This window comes from Bubalus bubalis, chromosome 9 (genome assembly GCF_019923935.1).
Source record: "Bubalus bubalis isolate 160015118507 breed Murrah chromosome 9, NDDB_SH_1, whole genome shotgun sequence".
Classification (NCBI taxonomy): Eukaryota; Metazoa; Chordata; class Mammalia; order Artiodactyla; family Bovidae; genus Bubalus; species Bubalus bubalis.
In genome coordinates, this window is record NC_059165.1 from 69,243,259 (window position 1) to 69,265,636 (window position 22,378).

Below are 22,378 nucleotides of genomic sequence, written 5' to 3' on the forward strand. Positions count from 1 at the left end.
ACTTAGTGCCAGAATTCCTTTAGACCTCCAGTTTGCCCTTGTAGCCATCTATTCTTCTCCACATCTGAAATTTAGCTTGGGTTATTTCCCACTTCTGGATAGTTTTTCTTCACCTTTTTAAAATAAGTTTATTTATTTATTTTTTACTGTACTGGGTCTCTATTGCTGTGCAGGTGCTTTTTCTAGTTGCGGCAAGTGGGGGCTACTCTCTAATTTCAGTGTGCTGGCTTCTCATTGTGTTGGCTCCTTTTGTTACAGAGCACAGGCTCTAGAATGCAAGGGCTCCAATAGTTGTGGTGCATGGGCTTAGTTGCTTTGCAGCATGTGGTAACTTCCCAGACTAAGGATTGAACTGGTGTTCTCAGCATTGCAAGTCAGATTCTTACACACTGGACCAGCAGGGAAGCCTTCAGATTTTTTTTTTAAGACTGCCAATTTGAGTTACACTTTTATTAATATATAACACATTTTCTTCTCATCATTTTATCCAATTAATATCTTCCTCTGCCACACCTGCACTCCTATAGTGCTATGGAAGTACTTGTTAGTAGTAACTCTATTTTGTATATCAGGACTCTGTCTGTTAAAATATGGAACTGTACTAACCCTGATAACTGGCAAATTAACATGTTACTTGCTGAGGAAGAGCCTTCTAAGAACTACTATTGAGAAAGGTATTTCTGAGAACTGTACAAAAATGTGGTTTTCTTAATAATGAGGGAAATGTCTTCGCAAGGGAATAAATTGTAAAAGAAAAAATTATAGCCTCCAGTTGTAGCTCTTGGCAAACAACTTTGAAACCTATTGTATTCTATTTTTCCTTTAAAAAAAATAAAAAAAAAATCTTTGACTCCAGAACTGGACCCTGTTTTGTTTACTGCTGAAATCTGTGTTCCCCAAATTGCTTTTCTAAGACCGCAAATAAGTGCATTTGTTTTAGAGACTGTCTTTTTTTCTGATGGCGGTGCTTATGATAACATATTTTACTGAATCTTATTCTTGTCTATGTCCATACTTGTCTCCTTTTAGATTTAAGCTCATTGAATATAGTAATATTTAAGAAAATAATGCCAGTTAATATTTAGCAATTATAACTGCTTCTGCAATACTATGATTCTGTTATTGTCTCCACTTTGAGAGAGCACAGGGAGGTTTGGGGAAGCAATAAACCCTCCATCAGGTCATAGAGCTAGGAAGAGTAAGTCTCAATTTGGAAAACAGTTTTGTTTGAATCAGAGCTTAAATTCGTATCCTCTGCATTACCCTGCATGAATAAGAGTCTTGTTATTTTGATATGGGTTTTGGTAATTTTTTTATTTACAAAAGGATACATATATTTGATCTTCATCTCCTCCATTCCTGGCACAGAGCCCCTAAAACACTTAGAGTTTCTTAAGGGAGTAAAAATACAGTAGTCTTCTCTTGTGTAAATAAAGTTATGTAAAATAAAGCTTTATAGAGCTATATAAATAAAGTTCTTGTTAAATAAAGTTTGTTATGTAAATGAGGCAACTTTGAAAAGGCTCTAAGTATCTAGTTGCAAGGGGAATAAAACTTGTAATTAAAGGGTTGAAACTTTCAGTCTTACTCCCTAGAGCTCCAGAATGAGGAGGTGAAGGAGAGTTGATTCACCAATGACCAATGATTTCATTAACCATACTGATGAAATGATGAGCTTACCTGATGGCTCAGATGGTAAAAAATCTGCTTGCAATTCAGGAGACCTGAGTTTGATCCCTGGGTCTAGAATATCCCCTAGAGAAGAAAAATGGCAACCTACTCCAATATTCTTGTCTGAAGAATTTCATGGACAGAGGAGCCTGGTAGGCTACAGTCCATGGAGTTGTACAGAGTTGTACATGACTGAGCAACTAATACACACACTGATGAAACAAATATTCACATTTTCAGGCAAGACAAGAGAAGTTTAAACGTAGAAATTTTTTTCTACACTTTGTCATTCTCTTGTACCCATCTCACATGCTAACAAAGTAATGCTCCTAATCCTCCAAGCCAGGCTTCAACAGTACATGAACCATTACCTTCCAGATGTTCAAGCTGGATTTAGAAAAGGCAGAGGAACCAGAGATCAAATTGCCAACATCTGCTGGATCATAGAAAAGGCAAGAAAATTCCAGAAACCTACTTTTGCTTTATTGACTATGCCAAAGCCTTTGACTTTGGCTCACAATAAACTGTGGAAAATTCTTAAAAAGATGGGAATACCAGACCACCTGACCCACCTCCTGAGAAATCTGTATGCAGGTCAAGAAGCAACAGTTAGAACTGCACAAGGAACAGCAGACTGGTTCCAAATCAGGAAAGGAGTACATCAAGGCTGTATATTGTCACCCTGTTTATTTAACTTATATTCAGAGTACATCATGAGAAATGCCAGGCTGGATGAAGCACAAGCTGGAATCAAGATTTCTGGGAGAAATATCAATAAACTCAGATATGCAGATGATACCACCCTTATGGCAGACAGCAAAGAAGAGCTAAAGAACCTCTTGATGAAAATGAAAGAGGAGAGTGAAAAAGTTGGCTTTTTAAAACTCAACATCCAGAAAACTAAGATCATGGCATCCAGTCCCATCACTTTTGGCCAATAGATGGGGAAACAATGGAAACGGAAAAGTTTTATTTTGGGGGGCTCCAAAATCACTGCAGATGGTGACTGCAGCCATGAGATTAAAAGACGCTTACTCCTTGGAAGAAAAGTTATGACCAACCTAGAAAGCATATTGAAAAACAGAGACATTGCTTTGCCAACAAAGGTCCATCTAGTCAAAGCTATGGTTTTTCCAGTAGTCATGTATGGATATGAGAGTTGAACTATAAAGAAAGTTGAGCCCTGAAGAATTGGTGCTTTTGAACTGTGGTGTTGGAGAAGACTCTTGAGAGTCCCTTGGACTGCAAGGTGATCCAACCAGTCCATCCTCAAGGAAATCAGTCCTGAATATTCATTGGAAGGACTGATGCTGAAGCTGAAGCTTCAATGTTTTGGCCACCTGATGTGAAAAACTGACTCATTTGAAAAGACCCTGATGCTGGGAAGGATTGAAGGTGGGAGGAGAAGGGGACGACTGAGGATGAGATAGTTGGATGGCATCACCGACTTGATGGAGATAAGTTTGAGTAAGCCCCGGGAGTTGATGATGGACAGGGAAGCCTGGTGTGCTGCAGTCCACTGGGGTCAAAAGGAGTTGCACACGACAGAGTGACTGAACTTAACTGAATTTCCTATACTGTGCCTTGTGCATCTACATCATGAGTTAACCAGACCTCTCTAATGGCAGAAAAACCTGCTCAACCATAAAGATAAAATTTTCTTGTTCTGGTGCCAGTCAGGAAAATTTTAAAATAATAACATTCCTTTCTATATACTGTAAGGGGTATTGATGATCTTCACTTGTGCATGCAGGCATCTTTGTTGAACATGTATGTATAATGCCAATATAGAATTTCCCTTAAAGACAGTGATTGGTGCAGAACAGACTGGTCAGACAACCTGGGGAGATACTGAGCCACACTCAACAAGTTTCTTAGCTTAAATATTTACTTATTGACCATATTAATGTTACTATCTATATTATTTGCATTTCTGTCTATTGGACATAAATATTGTTTCCTGCATTGGCAAATAAGCCACTGAGCCTCAGAGAGATTAATGTTTAAGCAAGTTGAAACAATTAATCAAATATATAGTTACATAATGGGCTTTCCCCTGTAGCCCAGCTATAAAGAATCCAACTGCAATGTAGGAGACATAGGAAATGTGCATTCATACCCTGGATTGGGAAGATCCCATGGAAGAGGGCATGGCAACATACTCCACTATTCTTGTGAGAAAAATCCCATGGACAGAGGAGCCTGGTGACTTATAGTCATGATAGACTATAGACTATAGAATTGGACATGACAGAGTGACTGAGCTTAGTTATATAATATCAGTGACAATAACTGTGTAACTCTAGGTCTGGGAAGAAGCAATGAGAGGGAACCATTTCCTAGATCATAACAGATATTAAGTAAGTTCCAGGCAGTTTGAAGGCTTTTGGTTATGGTTAACAGGGCTTGTCCAGTAATAGCACTTTGAGTGCCCCATCTGTGAAATCCTCCCCTCACCTGAGAATGAGCATTCCTAGTGCCATGAAATATATTTAGCATAAACTTCCTCTAAAACTTTGGTCAAAATGAAACTGAAAGGGAAGGGAATTGTTTAAAAAAAAAAAGGAAAAAGATGTTGTTCAGCATTCAGATCTATAAGAATCATGACATCAGCCATTGTAGTTGCTGATCTACAGCATACCCTGGAAAGAATTTAGAGTGAAAATTAGGATGAGGCATTCTGTTCTCCAGGAAAATTGGCAGAACAGATCTTCGCATAGGTATTTTCAAGAGTTTTTTTTTTTTTTTTTTTTTTTTTTTTTTTTTAATGAACCTGAATCCTTGGGTCTTCCCATACTTAGGAAAGCGCTAATACCATTAACTACGCTGTCTGTTCTGCAAGGAGATCCAACCAGTCCATTCTGAAGGAGATCAGCCCTGGGATTTCTTTGGAAGGAATGATGCTAAAGCTGAAACTCCAGTACTTTGGCCACCTCATGCGAAGAGTTGACTCATTGGAAAAGACTCTGATGCTGGGAGGGATTGGGGGCCAGAGGAGAAGGGGACGACAGAGGATGAGATGGCTGGATGGCATCACTGACTCGATGGACATGAGTCTGAGTGAACTCCAAGAGTTGGTGATGGACAGGGAGGCCTGGCATGCTGCGATTCATGGGGTCGCAAAGAGTCGGACACGACTGAGCGGCTGATCTGATCTGAAGCTGTCTGTGCCTAATGACTAGCAGCAACCTTCTATCCAAATGTGTGTTTTTCACTTTTTTTTTTTTCTTAAATTGTAGTGACTTAGAAAGATGGGATTGGAGGAGGGTGTGGGAGGGAGGCCCAAGAGGGAGATGATATGTGTATACATGTGACTGACTCACTTTGTTGTATGGCAGAAAGTAACATAGCATTGTAGAGCAATTATACCCCAATTCTTAACAAACAAAAGAAAAAAAAAACCAAAAAAAAAACAACGCACATTTGGATAGAAGATTGCTTCTCCAAGGGATCTTCCTGACCTAGGAATCAAACCGGGACCTCTTGAACTGCAGGCACATTCTTTACCAGCTGAGCTACCTGGGAAGCCAGACACAGTCCATAGGGTCACATAGCGTCAGACATGACTGAAGCGACTTAGCAGGTACCTGCACACCTTAGAGATGCAAGAGTTCTAGCTGGTGTACTCTGTGAGCTCTAACCAAAACCTTCTCCAATTTCTAAGAAAAAAACAAAACAAAACAAAACAAAACAAAAAACAAGCAAACAAAGAGGACAGAGGACTTTTAGAACACAAACTGGTAAGAGGACTCTCTTGCCTAAACTCTAATTAAAGATAGCCTCCTTGGGAATTCCCTGGTGGTTCGCTGCTTAGGACACAGCACTTTCACTGGCCTGGTTTCAATCCCTGGTTTGGGAACTGGGATCCCTCAAGCCACACAGTATGGGGAGAGGGGAGGGGGGGAGGGGAAGCAACTTACTTAAAATTGCTTGCCAAGGGCAAGTACAGATTTTAAAGTCCTCTCCAAAAATAATAAAAGAATCTGGCCATCTGCAAGTAGACTTAATTGGTTTCAGGTGTTATTTGTAACGTAATGAGTGGTGTGTTGTACTTGATTCGTGACTTAAGGTATCTGTGTGTGTCAGTCTTTCTGTGTGTACATATATCTATATATGTACACTATAGATATGACATTTATATACCTCTAAAGTCATTGCCAAAGTTAATTTTGAAAGAATTGTATTTAATTGACTTAAAGAAAATTAAGCACTTGTACAAATTCCCAAAAATATAATAAGAACTGACTCAAATGTTAAGTCCACGTGATATTTACTAAATAAAACCTAGTTTAAGTCTATTGATTTAATCAATATGAACATGTCTTAGGAGTTATCAACATTAAATTCAGTTTGGTCACTCAGTCATGTCCAATTCTTTGCGACCCCATGGACTGCAGCATGCCAGGCTTCCCTGTCCATCACCAACTCACAGAGTTTACTCAAACTCATGTCCGTTGAGTCAGTGATGCCATCCAACCATCTAATCCTCTGTTGTCCCCTTCTCCTCCTGCCTTCAATCTTTCCCAGCATCAGGGTCTTTTCAAATGAGTCAGCTCTTTGCATCAGGTGCCAAAGCATTGGAGTTTCAACATCAGTGCTTCCAATGAACGTTCAGGACTGATTTCCTTTAGGATGGACTGGTTGGATCTCCGTGCAGTCCAAGGGACTCTCAAGAGTCTTCTCTAACACCACAGTTCAAAAACATCAATTCTTCAGCACTCAGCTTTATAGTCCAACTCTCACATCCATACATGACTACGGGAAAAACCATAGCCTTGACTAGACGGACCACACTGTTGGCAAAGTACTGTCCTGCTTTTTAATATGCTGTCTAGGTTGGTCATAACTTTCCTTACAAAGAGTAAGCGTCTTTTAATTTCATGGCTGCAGTCACCAATTGCAGTGATTTTGGAGCCCCCCACATAAAGTCAGCCACTGTTTCCACTGTTTCCCCATCTATTTGCATTGAAGTGATGGAACCAGAAGCCATGATCTTCGTTATCTGAATGTTGAGCTTTAAGACAACTTTATTATTCTCCAATTTCAATTTCATCAAGAGGCCCTTTAGTTCTTCTTCACTTTCTGCCATAAGGGTATGTCATCTGCATATCTGAGGTTATTGATATTTTTCCCAGCAATCTTGATTCCAGCTTGTGCTTCATCCAGCCCGGTGTTTCTCATGATGTATTCTGCATATAAGTTAAATATGGAGGGTGAGAACATACAGACTTGATGTCTCATTTTACTATTTGGTACCAGTCTACTGTTCCATGTCCAGTTCTAACTGTTGCTTCCTGAACTGTATACAGATTTCTCAAGAGGAAGGTAAGGGTATCTGGTATTTCCATCTCTTGAAGAATTTTTCACAGTTTATTGTGATCCATACAGTCAAAAGCTTTGGCATAGTCAATAAAGCAGAAAAAGATGTTTTTCTGAAACTCTTGTTTTTTCAATGATAAAGCAGATGTTGGAAATTTAATTGCTGGTTCCTCTGCCTATTCTAAAACCAGCTTGAACATCTGGAAGTTCATGGTTCACGTATTGCTGAAGTCTGGCTTGGAGAATTTTGAGCATTACTTTACTAGCGTGTGAAATGAGTGTAAATGTGTGGTAGTGTGAGCATTCTTTGGCATTGCCTTTCTTTGGGATTGGAATGAAAACTGACCTTTTCCAGTCCTCTGGCCACTGCTGAGGTTTCCAGATTTGATAAATCTTTCTGTCCAAAAATATGTATTTTGATTTAATTTATTAATTTTAGCTCAGTGTTTTCTTTTTTTTAATTTTATTTTATTTTTAAACTTTACATAATTGTATTAGTTTTGCCAAATATCAATAATTTTGGCTCAGTGTTTTCACAAACTATTAACATTCCTAATAGCTCTGATAACATAAGCAGAATGATTCTTTTAAAACAAAAGAAAATAATAAAAATGAAATCACAAGTGTCTGGAATCACTTTCAGTTATGTAGATAGATAATAAAGTTTCTAAATTATAAATTCAGATGAAAATTCAGGAAAAAGTGGACCCCCCAAACCTTACAATCAATAAATATATCACATAAACAAATATCTATGTCATTAGATAAAAAATTCTGACACAAATGTGTTGTTTATAATTTTTATTGCATTTTATAACTAATGAAATGAATTTGAAGAAAAAACTACATTTGAGCAGCAATAATGCATCATTTTTTGCTGTTTGAAACAAGAGGCCACATATTTTCACTTTGTACTGTGCCATACAGATTATGTAGAATATGAACCTACCCTCTCCTGCCACTTCTGAGAGGTAAAGAGCTTTTTTGTTTTGATCCTTGATAACAATTTACCCTGGAAGTTTACTTAAGCTGATGGATTTTTTTTTAACTTTACAATATTATATTGATTTTGCCATACATCAACATGCATCCACCACGGGTGTACACGTGTTCCCAATCCTGAACCTCCCTCCCAACGCCCTCCCCATACCATCCCTCTGGGTCATCCCAGTGCACCAGCCCCAAGCTTCCTGTAGAGCTGATGGATTTTTATTTAATATAATGAGAAACCTGTTTAGGAAAGTAACCTAATCATAATATGAATGGCTAAATTTGATTTGAAAGTTAACTTTCTCCAACCTCGTTTGATAGAATTATGTGATAAAGTGAGTGGAGAATAAAATCTCATTTGAGAAACATTATCTAATATAAGAACAGTAGGAGCAACTTAGGAGGTAAAATATTCCAAGTGTGGGGATGCTTGCAAGAAGGACCTTGCTATTTCTAAGTTTCACTAATTAGACTAAATCATTGAAACCATCAATTCTATAATTAACTTCAGTTTTCTCAGTCTCTGTTGGCATATTCTCATCCTTATTTTTGATCCCCAGATATGCTGGATATTAAACCCACCACCCTAAAAGAAGTATAAACTTGCCATTTTCCACTTAGAGCAGTGCAAAGACTTGAGAATGTCTGTTGAAATCTCAGAAACAAAGTTTCCTCATATGGAAGGAAAAAAATAACTGTTACTGGTAATTACAGAAATACTATGAGCAGAACAAAAAGTCTTTTGATTTGATCAATACATTCAGAAAACATGTTTTAAAAATTTAGTAAAATAAATGGTAAACAGAACTAATGCTGTTGAATAATAAGTTCAGTTAATTAAAATCATTTCCATTTTTATTACTTCATGACAAAGAAAAATTTTAATTGAAAACATATGAGGGAAGAAAAATATTAAAAACTGATGGGAAACAACACCATGGAGAATATAAAGATTAAGGCTTGATATTCTATATATGCAAGATAATTTTGTTGAAACATGATTGACTTTCTTCACCTCTATATTAATTTTATACTTGGCATTTAATTGAAAAATACTCTTTTAAATTATTGAATGCTGATGATAAATGAATTTATATGCAAGTACTAACATTCACACCAAAACTTTGTCTACATTTTTACAGAGCAGATTCTCTGAATTGCTCTTCTCAGGGCTTCCATCACCTCCTTGTTTTTCAGGCTATAGATAACAGGATTGAGCACTGGGGTCAGGATAGTGTAGAAGACAGCCAGAACCTTGTCTTCTGTTGGAGATCTGAGATATCTTGGGCGTAGATAAGTGTAAACAAAGGGAGCATAGTAGAAAGTCACCACTGTGAGGTGGGTGCTGCAAGTTGAATAGGCCTTCTTCTTCCCTTCTGTTGAGTTCATGTGATGGACCACACAGAGAACACGGCCATAGGAACATACAATACCAATGAAAGGGCACAAAAGGAAGAGGGTGGTACTCACAAACACTGTGTACTCATAGACCCAGGTGTCAATGCAAGCCAGAGTCAACATGGCTGGGACATCACAGAAGAAATGATTGATGGCCCTGGATCTGCAATAAGGGATATGGAGGGAATATGTGGTGTGGGCACAGGAATTGATAGAGCCCATTATCCAAGATCCTATTATCATCAAAACACACACTCGTCTGGTGATTTTGATGGAATAGTGAAGAGGAAAGCAAATGGCCACATACCGATCATAAGCCATAGAGGCCAAGAGCAATGCTTCTGCACCTGCTAAAGTCAAGAAAAAGAAGCTCTGTACCCCACATCCAATGAATAATATTGATTTATTTCCAAACAGATAATTGTAAGCCATTTTTGGGACAATGGTTGAGATGTAATTTAGGTCAATTAGGGATAGTTGACCAAGTAAAAAATACATGGGTTTGTGAAGATGGATGTTCAGAAAGATAAGAAGGATCATGGAAAGGTTCCCAAATAAAGCCAATAGGAAAATGAGAACAATGAGAATAAAAAGAAACAGGCCAAATCTCGATGAGGGAAACAATCCCAATAAGATGAAATCAGTTGATGTTTGATTACAGTTTTCCATGAGGCATTCATATAATTTTTCCTAAGGGCAGACAGAAGAGTAAGCTAGGCTTAAAACAAAAAGGTATTTTTAATTTATTATTTTCACCAAAATATATTATTTCACATTTTTCACCTCTTAAATTAAGAACTGAACTTATCAATTTTATAAAAAATAGTCTTATTTTAGAGCCAAAGATTAAAATATAAAGATACAAACATTTTTGAACAAAATATTTTACAATAAATTTTTAATGTTATAAAACCATTTAATTATGAGATCATTAGAATACAAATGTTGTAGTGCCCTATCCAATCTCAAGTTAACACCAATCTCAGATACCATATTCAAAATATATTGATAGGAAATCAATGTAAATACAAGCATTGTATAATATTATTAGGGATAAGTGTTTACTACTATCAAGATATGATTTCCCTTTCATAGTTCATCTCTAAGTCTTACCTCTAAAACCAGCAACCTATCAAATATGCTGAGGAGCTTTTTTTTTTTTTTTTTTAGTTTTGTTCACTTAAAAGTGTCAAACCAAGGTTCTTTGAAGTCAAATATTATTTTAATCTATATTTTGTGAGATCTAAAATGAACCTTATTGTCAGGTATAATTTAAAGGAGTCACTCTGTTCAGTCTCTTCAGTGAGTTCTCAGTGCTGCAATTCTCAGTGCTCAGTCTTTTCCTGAATACCTCCACATTGCACTCCTGTATATTTGTTGAATCTGTGCAACCACTTTTAAAAAGCATGTGTAATATCTCTCCGCTTCCCTGATATTTATATGATAAGTATTTTTTAATATCTGTCATAGTCTGAATGAGGGTTTTTTTTAATAGAAATATAAAAACACATCCTAAAATTATTTTGAAACCCTAGGGTATTTAATATAACAAAAAGCATCTTATAAAATAATTGGATAACGGCTGCTACTGCTGCTAAGTTGCTTCAGTCGTGTCCGATTCTGTGAGACCCCATAGATAGCAGCCCACCAGGCTCCTCTGTCCCTGGGATTCTCCAGGCAAGAATACTGGAGTGGGTTCCCATTTTCTCTTTCGATGCATGTATGCAGGCTAAGTCGCTTCAGTCGTGTCCGACTCTGTGTGACCCCATAGACAGCAGCCCACCAGGCTCCTCTGTCCACAGGATTCTCTAGGCAAGAATACTGGAGTGGGTTGCCATTTCCTTCTCTGAATTGGATAGCTAGCTGTTTCTTATTTAAAATTTGCCATAAAATTATGATGATTTTAAGATTATAGTTGTAGTACTGGCATGAAGATAGACATAAACAAACAAAATAAAATAGACAACTATAAAAAAATGCATAAATTTGAGAAAAGATTTTTCATAAGTGTCTCAAAGCCATTCATTAGAGATCTTTTCACCAAAAGTTGCTTGGAAAACTGGATTTACTGGTCCAATTAATAAAATTTGGGTGATTGCCTTAAATCATATATGAAAATTAACTAAAATAGATCAAAGTACTAAAGAGTCCCTTGGACTGCAAGGAGATCCAACCAGTCTATCCTAAAGGAAATCAGTCCTGAATATTCATTGGAAGGACTGATGCTGAAACTGAAACTCCAATACTTTGGCCACCTGATGCAAAGAACTGACTCCTTAGAAAAGACCCTGATGCTGGGAAAGATTGAGGGCTGGAGGAGAAGAGGATGACAGAGGAATAAGATGGTTGGATGGCATCACCGACTCAATGGACATGGGTTTGGGTGGACTCCAGGAGTTGGTGACGGACAGGGAAGCCTGGCATGCTGCGGTTCATGGGGTCGCAAAGAGTCGCCACGACTGAGCGACTGAACTGAATACTGAATAGAACAAATTACAGGGAGAAAGTTAATGACATTTAATTTAACTGTGCTTTCTTGGATATGAAAAGCGTATGTGACCAAAAGCATATATATATTGATATATTGAACTTTATTAAAATTAAAAACTTCTGTGCATGGAAGAAATTTATCTGGAGAGTGAATAAGCAAATCATAAAATGGAAAGGTATTTGCAAAATATATATCAGATGATGGACTTATATAGTGAATATATAAAGAACTACACAACTCAGTAACAACAGATAAACTAATTTAAAATAGGGAAAATTCTTGAATAAACATTTCTCCAAATAAGATATTCAATGGCCGATAAACACAAGAAAAGATGTTCCACATCACTAATTATTAGGAAAATTCAAATCAATACTATAATGATATAACACATCTCACTTTTATGAGATGTGCTATCTTCTTTTTTATTTTTAAAAGGTTATCTTTTAAGAATTTTCTATTTTTTAAAAGGAAAAGTGTTGACAAATGTGAAAAGAACTAGAACATGTGCAAATGTAATGCTGGTGGGAGTGCAAAATGATGTAACCACTTAGGAAAATGTTATGGCAGTATCTAAAAAAGTAACAGAATCACCATATGATTCAACAGCTGCCCTTCTGAATGTATGTTCAAAATAACTGAAAGCAGAGTCTCTAAGAGATATGTTTATACCTATATTCCTAGAAACTTCTTCACTATGACTGAAAAGTTGTAACAATATCAAAAAATTCATTGATGAGTTAATGGATAATCAGAACATATATAATTCAATCTTAAAAAAGAAGAAAATTCTACTACATGCTACAACATGGAAGAAGCTTAGAGATAATATGCTAAATAAAGTAAATCAGGCAAAAAAACCAGATTCATGATTCAACATATATTAGTTACCCAGGGTTATCAAATTCATAGAGATGAGAATGGAATGGTGGTTGTTAAGGACTGTGATGTATGAGAAATAGAGAGTTAGAGTTTGATGAATATACAGTCTCAGTTGAACAATATAACAATATTCTGGGGTGATGTTGGTAATGTCTGTACAATACTGTCGATGTACTTAATGTCAACAATAATTACACTTAAAAATGGGTAAAATGGTAACTTTTATAGCATATAAACTTGCCCCAATAAAGAAGCAAAAAATACAACATAAATGTAACTGCAATTATTTCATATTTCTATTCCAAATGTATTGTGCAAACCTATGGCAGGGTCTTGAACGTTTATAGAGGAATTGATCTCCAATAATATGTGGTCTATTAAAACTTTCTATGGAAAATTTCAGATTTCCTTTTATACATATCATTTGAATTCAAAACTAAATAGGATATTAGACTATACCATAGTATGCAATTTATATTGGTCATTTAATTATTGATGGATTAAAAACTTAGTATTTGAAACTATAAAAGAAATTATCCTGATTATTATCATGTGTATTTTATATAGGGATGTCTATTAAAAAAGTGTCCTTTGGGTAATTTTATTACACTCTAAACATGAAAAAATGAGCAACGAATGGAAATAATTAATGGTACATCATATCTTGAGATTTGAATCCATGTATTATAACTGACAATGGAGCATTTTTCTTTGGTTATTCATGTTGCACTGTTCTATATTATAATATTCTCACATGATATTATATAAAAGACCACTGTGTCTTAGAGGTGAGCAAAATCAATTGTTGAATATATCAGCCTTAAATACTACAAAGTCTAATGTAAAGAGGATTTTTTTTTTTCCCCTAGAGGTAAAAATAAAACCAAATAGCTTATTTTTCTATTTAGTTTTGCTTTTATCTACTGAAAGAACAATAATCTATTTCAATTTATAAAACATTTTCAATGTCTTTATATTCTAAATTTCTTGAAAAGATTCTAATCTGTGCATTAGCATTGATGATATCAACATAAGATGAAAGAGCTAGCAGAAAAAAAAAAAAAGTCTTATGATGGTTTTTTGCTGGGGAGAAAAAACAAGCCTCTATCTGGAAGAGAAAATAGACACACTTTTTTGACTATCTCCATAGGTTGTCATGTAAAGTGTGTCAGAATGTTTTAGAATTAAATTATATTTAATCTTTACCACTCTCTATTGAGTTTGAAATCACAACTGATGTTTTTTAAATAATAAAATTGTGATTCAGAGATTTAAAGTGACTTTATCTTAAAATACATAATAGTTGGATAGCTGGATTCCGGATTGTTCTATCATGTATCTACCTCCATCTATCTCAAAAATGTACCCTTTATATATTCTATCTTATCTTATAATATTAAATATTTTAAAGTAATGCATCTGAAACAAGGATGTGCCACTTTTTGCTATTCAACACAAAAAATAAAGGTGAGAAAGAAAAAAACACATTAAATCATTAAAATAAAAGATCTATACAGTTGGTAGAAGGACAAGAATGTATGTGAAAGTGTTTTTAAAACATAAATAATTATTTTAATGTTTACTAATTTTGATGTGTTCTTCTATATTCTCATATATACTGACTTTAATGTATTTTCACTTTGCCCAGCAACTACAGATATTATCTTGCAAAAATGATATCCCAAAATCTCTAAATAGAACCCAATTCCTGTCTAACCTTCATTACAAAATTGTCCCTACTTAGGAGACAGGTATATAGAATATATTAAATAATCATTAAAATGAGGTGTTTTTCAGTATTTTATATTCAGCTATAAACATAGGAATAATATCTGCAATTAAGCTGATGCATATTGACTCCAAGAGATGGCCTTACATAATTCATTTTGACATGTGGGCAACATTTGAATGGTTCTATTCATCATACAGAATACAGAAATCTGAAATCTGAATGGACAGCAGTTAATATGGATGATCCTTTGCAAGTGAATTCTCCTAAGGATGGGGAACACATGTATACCTGTGGCGGATTCACGTTGATGTATGGCAAAACCAATACAATATTGTAAAGTAATTAACCTCCAATTAAAATAAATAAATTTATTTAAAAAATTAAAAAATAAAAAATATATATTCTATATATATTCTAGAACAAATAGTCTTTAGATCTATAGTTAAACTATTAAAAAGAGTTTTAAAAACATGAATTATAGATATGAAGTGAGTTATTCAAAGCTGTATAGTATAGTGACTCAGTGATCAACTTAGAAAACACGGAAGAGTATTCTCTAAGTTCTGATAATGCAGAATTTTCCACTGATGCACATTTTTTATATTCTACATTTTCCTCAGTATTCATCAAACTCGATCTCAGAAATCATTCTTGATTACAAAATAAAGCTGGTATGAGAATTCGCAGAGGAATAGCAAGACCTTAGATTCACCAAAGAAGTCTCCTTGAATTGGCTTTGCTGTGAGTGTTATAGGAAATCTCAGATTAGACTTGTTAAAACTTGTAAAGCATAAAATTCTCTCCAACAAGTTTTCAGAAAATTTGATCACTTCCTATCTTCCTGCTGCTACTGCTGCTAAGTCACTTCAGTCGTGTCCGACTCTGTGGGACCCCAGAGATGGCAGCCCACCAAGCTCCCCCGTCCTGGGATTCTCCAGGGAAGAACACTGAAGTGGATTGCCATTTCCCACTTCAAAGCATGAAAGTGAAAAGTGAAAGTGAAGTCGCTCAGTCGTGTCTGACTCCTAGTGACCCCATGGACTGCAGCCTACCAGGCTCCTCTGTTCATGGGATTTGTCAGGCAAGAGCACTGGAGTGGGTTGCCATTGCCTATCTTCCTAGATCCCTAAAATTTCCTGATATGTTGGACCTCTCCAAACGGATTCTCCTTACTCATATGTAGTGTTGAGAAAACAGTAAACCAGGTTACCAGTTCAATTATAATGGGAGTATACTAAAACATTAGTTTCATGAAATCAATTCTAGTTCTTAAAAACTGACTAGGTTTGCCTGGTAGGCCAGCTGGTAAAGAATCTGCCTGCAATGCAAGAGACCCCAGTTCGATTCCTGGGTTGGGAAAATCCCCTGGAGAAGGGATAGGCTACCCACTCCAGTATTCTTGGGCTTCCCTGGTGGCTCTGACTGTAAAGAATCCACCTGCAATGTGGGAGACCTGGGTTAGATCCTTGGGTTGGGAAGATCCCCTGGAGAAGGGAACAGCTGTCCACTTCAGTATTCTTGCCTGGAGAATTCCATGGACAGAGGAGCCTGGCAGGCTACCCCTGGTAGGGGTTGCAAAGGTCTATGTCAATCTAAATGTCTACAAGATTATTTTGCATTGCCATCAGTCATTTTACATCAGTGTTGTAAAATGACTTACATAGAATCAGAATCACATTATCCAGAAATGTGTCTTCTAGTATCTAGACAAACATAGTAGTCTACAGTATCCATACATGGAAGCCTACATAGCATTCTATATTCCTTTAAGTGTTTCTATAAGTTCTACTTGTAGGGAAGTAGTATTATAATTCTAATATGATAAGCTTTAATTCTAGTATAATTAGTTCAACATCTAATATAATTAGTTTTAAAGCTAAACTCTTTCTGGTTTACTTGTGTAATGAAGGAGAATAAATATATTCTTATTGCAAAACAAAACATGAAGGACATATACTTATTATAAGTTTCATCTTTCAGAATATCTGTATATCTAATTATTTGTTTAGTAATACTGATTCATTATTGCAAAACTTTATTGAACTATATTCATTAGAAACACACACATATATACACATAGAAATAATCACTATATGCTTTATATCTCTTATGCCATTAAAATTATGGTTCCCAAACTGTATAACTTCAAAAATTGAAAGCACATTACTTGATTATTAAATACTATCAGTAAAATTCCTAAGTCAGTAAATGTATATCAGCCATTATGAAATCTTTGTCTCTTCTTTAGTAGAACATGTAGAAACACTTAAAGGAATGTGGAATGTTATGTAGGCTTCCATGTAAGGATACTGTAGAGTAGTATGTTTGTCTACACACTAGAGGACACATTTCTAAGGTAATGGGATTCTGATTCTATGAAAGTCATTTTACATCACTGTTTAGATGACTGATGGCAATGCAAAATAACCTTTGTGTAGACATTTAGATTTACATAGGTAATTCTAATAGGTAATGTAAGGTTAGAACAAGGAATTTATCTGAACATGCATCTTTTCTGTAGAACAGATTTAAAGAAACATGAGATATTAAAAATGATCCATTGATAAAATATGAAAATAGTACATACCTGGGGTTAAATATAATTGGAAAGTAGTTACATTTTAGCACCTTTATCAGTCACTGTTGTCACCATCATGTACACTCACTTTTACACTGTTGCTCCATCACAATTGCATGATGATACAGTTTCCAATTGTCTCTTTGTGCTATGCCCATTTGATTCAAAAAACATCTGCAGAGTGGTTTTTTTTTTTTTTTTTTTTAGATATTATTCTCCTTCCCTGGAAAGTTATTGATGTATACAGGAAGTAAACAAAATGCAAATATTGACAGCATAGCATACTTCAATTCACAAGATTTCTGTTTTAAAATAAAAATGGTTAGCTATACTTAAACATAGAGAACCCCCTGGTGGCTCAGACGGTAAATCATCTGCCTACAATGCGGGAGACCCAGGTTCAATCCCTGTCGGGAAGATCTCCTGGAGAAGGAAATGGCAACCCACTCCAGTGTTCTTGCCTGGAAAATCCCATGGATGAAGGAACCTGGTAAGTTAGTAGGACACCACTGAGCAACTTCACTAGAACTAGAATTATACCTAAATATACGGTTTGTTACCTGAAATATTTCTAGAAGTTATCCCTCAAATTATATGTGTATAATTATAAACACTTATATGTATATGCATACAAAGTAATATTAACCATTTTAAACTTCACAATATACTCCATTTAATATTTTTATATAAAATCTGTATAAATAATTTCTAGATATTTATTACAAAGAGTGGATTCATGGAGGAAAAAAGAACAAGGTAGGAAGCAACATTAAGATTACCATGAAGATTTGATGCTTTTGAACTGTGGTGTTGGAGAGGGTCCCTTGGACAGCAAGGAGACCAAACTAGTCAGTCCTAAAGGAAATCAGTCCTACATATTCATTGGAGGAACTGATACTGAAGCCGAAACTCCAATACTTTGGCCACCAGATGCAAAGAACTGACTCATTGGAAAAGACCCTAATGCTGGAAATGATTGAATGTGGGAGGAGAAGGGGATTACAGAGGATGAGATTGTTGGATGGCATCACCGACTCAGTGGACATGAGAGAGCAAGCTCTGGCAGTTAGTAATGGACAGGGAAGCCTGGCGTGCTGCAGTCCATGGGGTCGCAAAGAGTCGGACACGACTGAGCGATTGAACTGAACTGATTGTATAACCACTCTTAATTCATTAAAAAAAATTATAATAAATTGGAAATAAGAAATAAAGTCTTTCATATTTCTTAGCACTGATATCCTTAACTGTTAAATTTATTCTTTAATTGTCACTTGAACACATACAAAGTATCTTCCAAGACCTTCATCTCATTTCCCATCAAGAAAATCACATTTATGAATCAACTCCAAAACCACTTTCTTTTGTCCATTTCATATGCCACAGTTACTACTGAACTATAAAGTAAGACGTGCAGCTGCTCCTGGACCTCAAACTTCTTTTAAAATTCTTTGCTTCTTTTTTTTTTTTTTTAATTTTATTTTATTTTTAAACTTTACATAATTGTATTAGTTTTGCCAAATATCAAAATGAATCCACCACAGGTATACTAACTATGTCTTACATTGAACACATTAAACATTTCCTAAACTGACTATCTTAAATCCTGAATAATTTCAATATGTATCATAGCCAAACTTCCAAAAGGGTTAATACAATATTAACAGAATCAGTACCTGTGCCATTACACAGTGTACTTTCATGAAAAGTTCTCTGCCTCTAAAGACTGGATAACTATGTTGCTTACAAACTTTCTCTACTTTGCTGCAGTCTTTTCCTTCTCTAGAGGACATACAACAGGCTGTAGTGTACACACAATAATGAATCCTCCCATCTTTAATAAATATTATTTATCCTTCCTCTTCCTTTCTCCTATAAAGGTCTTTTTCTGATTAGGGTCAAATAAATTCTTCTAATAGTTGAAGTGCAATTTTAAAGAATGTAAAATCTTATTACATACTGCATAATAGAATATCATAATTATATTCAGTAATCTTTCAAAAATTGGTGTAGTTAAGAGTAAGGTCATTCAGCATAAGTCCAGAATAGTAGTTCAAGACAATAGCAACAATTGCCTTTATTACTGATTTTGCTAGGTTTTACTATCATTTCACAATCATTCTCAATCAGATCAGTTATTGGAATTGTATGACAGGTTTCAGGTTTAAAAGAGCTTTACATCTTAAAACACATGACTATATGTTCGAGCAGTTCATTTATTTTTTAAAATATTTTTAAGGATATATATTCTAGTATATGTATTATTTTAAACAGTTTCAGTCAAATACAGCTTTCTTTTTGGAATTCTCTGGCTAATGAGATACCTGAATGGATTTATATCTTATTATAAATGTTAACTGGAGAAAGGTATGGCATCCCACTCCAGTATTCTTGCCTGGAAAATCCTATGGACAGAGGATCATGACAGGCTACAGTCCATGGGGTAGCAAAGAGTCGGACATGACTGAGAGACTAACACACACAAACATAAGTATTCAATTCTGAATAAATCTCTGAGTACTTGCTGAAGAGCCCATCTTACTGTGGAGTGAATAAAAATAAAAATACGAAGAGTATTAGTACCTTTAATTATATCTGCACTTTCATTCACTCACTGGCTTGAGTAGCTGCAGAGGTCCAAGGGTCATCATATAAACAAAGTTGCTTCCTCAGTAAAATCTTTGAAAGCTTTCTAAATGAATGTATTTATATATACAATAATATTTTATTTCTCTATAGTTGACATTTTAAACACCTCCATGGAAACTTAGGAACACTAATGATTCTAGAACTTTGTTACCTGAAAGTTTATTCTAACACTTTTTTTTTTTTTTTTTGTTATTGACTTAAGAATGTCCACTGAGATTTAGCAAATGTAGGTTAAGTTACTAATAGCCTAGGATGGCCAGATGCCAAAGTTGGGAAAGACGTTTTAAGGGTCACTTCAATGGGGAAATAAACGACTTATTTATTCAGATTATTCCCATATTATTATGACTCTAAACACTTTGGATCATATACTTTATATATTGCTTTTCAGGAAGTCACATTAATGATATGACTGCAAGTCTCCATGGACTGTGGCATGCCAGGCTGCCACATCACCTCCCAGTTTGCCCAAGTTGATGTCCATTGATTGAATCAGTGCTGTCATCCAAGCATCTCATGCTCTGTCACCTCTTCTCCTCCTGCCTTCATTCTTTTCCAGCATCTCGGTCTTTTCCAGTGAGTTAGCTGTTCGAATCAGGTGGCCAAAGTATTGGAGCTTTAGCTTCAGCATCAGTCCTCTCAAAGAATATTCAGGGTTGATTTGCTTTACAATTGACTGGTTTGATCTTCTTAATTTCCAAGGGACTCTTCAAGAATCTTCTCCAGCAGCCCAGTTCGAAGTATCAATTCTTCCATGCTCTGCCTTCTTAATAAAAGCATGCCAGCCAAACTCTTAAAATATCAAATATATGTGAGTTTACTTTAAGTAATAAATATTTTCAGTGGTTTCCATTTGGATAGAAATACATATTCTGGAGAATTCTATGGACAGAGGAGCCTGGCAGGTTGCAGTCCATAGGGTCACAAAGAGTCAGACATGACTACATGACTAACACTTTCACTTTTTCACTTCACATATTAAAATATAAAATGATTTTCACTTATTAATCAAAATAAATAAAATGATATTACTGTGATTCAATATTCAGAAAATACAGTGAAGTAATTTTATTGCAGATAAAACATTAAACATTGTTACATTTATCATAGTTACAATTAATTACACCTTTTACTTATGAAGATATAATATTGGAGTTCTTCAATTTTTTAAATATAATTTTCAAAATATTTGAGTTTTTATTACAATATGTCTCAGTAAAGACATTTTTACATTTAAATTATCTGCGGTTGCTTATTTTCATGGATCTGGATGTTTATTTCCCTTTTTACATTTTGGACATTCATGTCATTATTTTAAATAAGTTTACTCTCCCCTTTCTCTTTGTCTGCTCCTTGCGGGATAATGTTTATATTGTTTGTTTATAAAACTTCATAAATTATATTAGATTTTTCACTCCTTTGTATTCTGTTTTTGTTTTTTTTTTTACCCTCTACTCAGATAAGTTCAAATAATCTTTCTCAGTCTTTCTTTGGTTTAATTACATCCACTGTTCAGCCCTGATTTTTTTTTTTTTTTCCTAGTTCAGTCACTACATTCTTCAGTTCTAGAATTTTGGTTTGGTTCTTTTAAATGTATACATTCTTTTTTTTCTCTTGAACTTCTTATTTAATTCAGATATTGATTCTCTGATATTGTTTAATTTTCTGTATTCTGTTTAGTTCACTAAGTTTCTCTATGATAAATATTCTGAAATTTTTTAGGTAGTTTTTAGCTCTTCAATTCTTTAGGGTCAATTATCTATACATTATTTTGTCATTTGATAGCATCCTGTTCCAAACATGTGAAACTTTTGTTCTGAATTTTTTTGTTTTCACATTTGAAGAAGTCGCAACGTCCAGTCTTATTAGAGTAGATTGAAGAGAGACAGCCTTTATTTGGGTCAGGCCAGACAGATAACATGATAACATGGGTGTGATTGCTCACAAGGTCCATGGATGAGTGGGCTTGATTGTGTCTATATTAAAATTGCAGGTTCACTTGACTTTCTTTTTCTCATTAGAGAACTCTAAAGAAGAAATCTCTTTGCCCTGTACTTCATGGTATTAGGGAACCAGCGACTCAGAACAAAACTGTCTTTTCTATCCTCTTCAATGTGTCTTGCCCATTTCTGTGCTCCATCTGAGTGCTGTAATCTCTCATCTGGGATCCAGAGCTCTAATGACATTATGTTTGTGCATTGATAGTTATTTATGTTCATGTTTCCATGAGGGATGAAGTATATAATCTATTTCACCATCTTTCTGACACAATAACCATGTGTGAACACCATGGCCATGTGTTTAGTCAAAGAAATACTAACATAGACACACACAGCACATTCCATGCCTCAACAAGCCCACTGAGTAATTTGATTCTAAAATAGTTATTTTAATTCCAAGAGTACAGGGGAAAGTGAGGAATACTGAGTATCACTTTCTCCCTTGCTGCTGCTGCTGCTAAGTCACTTCAGTCGTTCCGACTCTGTGCGACCCCATAGACGGCAGCCCACCAGGCTCCCCCGTCCCTGGGATTCTCCAGGCAAGAACACTGGAGTGGGTCGCCATTTCCTTCTCCAATGCATGAAAGTGAAAAGTGAAAGTGAAGTCGCTCAGTCGTGTCCGGCCCTCAGTGACCCCATGGACTACAGCCTTCCAGGCTCCTCAGTCCATG

The 22,378-nt window shown here is 35.4% G+C and overlaps 1 protein-coding gene across 1 annotated transcript; it reads right to left on the reverse strand.

Annotated features, from left to right (window-relative positions):
- Window positions 1-9,037: 9,037 nt before the first annotated feature.
- On the reverse strand, window positions 9,038-10,047 carry LOC102414177 (olfactory receptor 2L8-like). Its single transcript, XM_006069998.3, has one exon. The coding sequence runs from the start codon at window positions 10,045-10,047 to the stop codon at window positions 9,109-9,111; it is 939 nt and encodes a 312-aa protein (XP_006070060.2). The 3' UTR covers window positions 9,038-9,108.
- Between the last annotated feature and the right edge of the window lie 12,331 nt (window positions 10,048-22,378).

Bases quoted from the DNA above. Each gene is read 5' to 3' on its own strand.
- LOC102414177 (XM_006069998.3), bottom strand. From the start codon at position 10,047: ATGGAAAACTGTAATCAAACATCAACTGATTTCATCTTATTGGGATTG.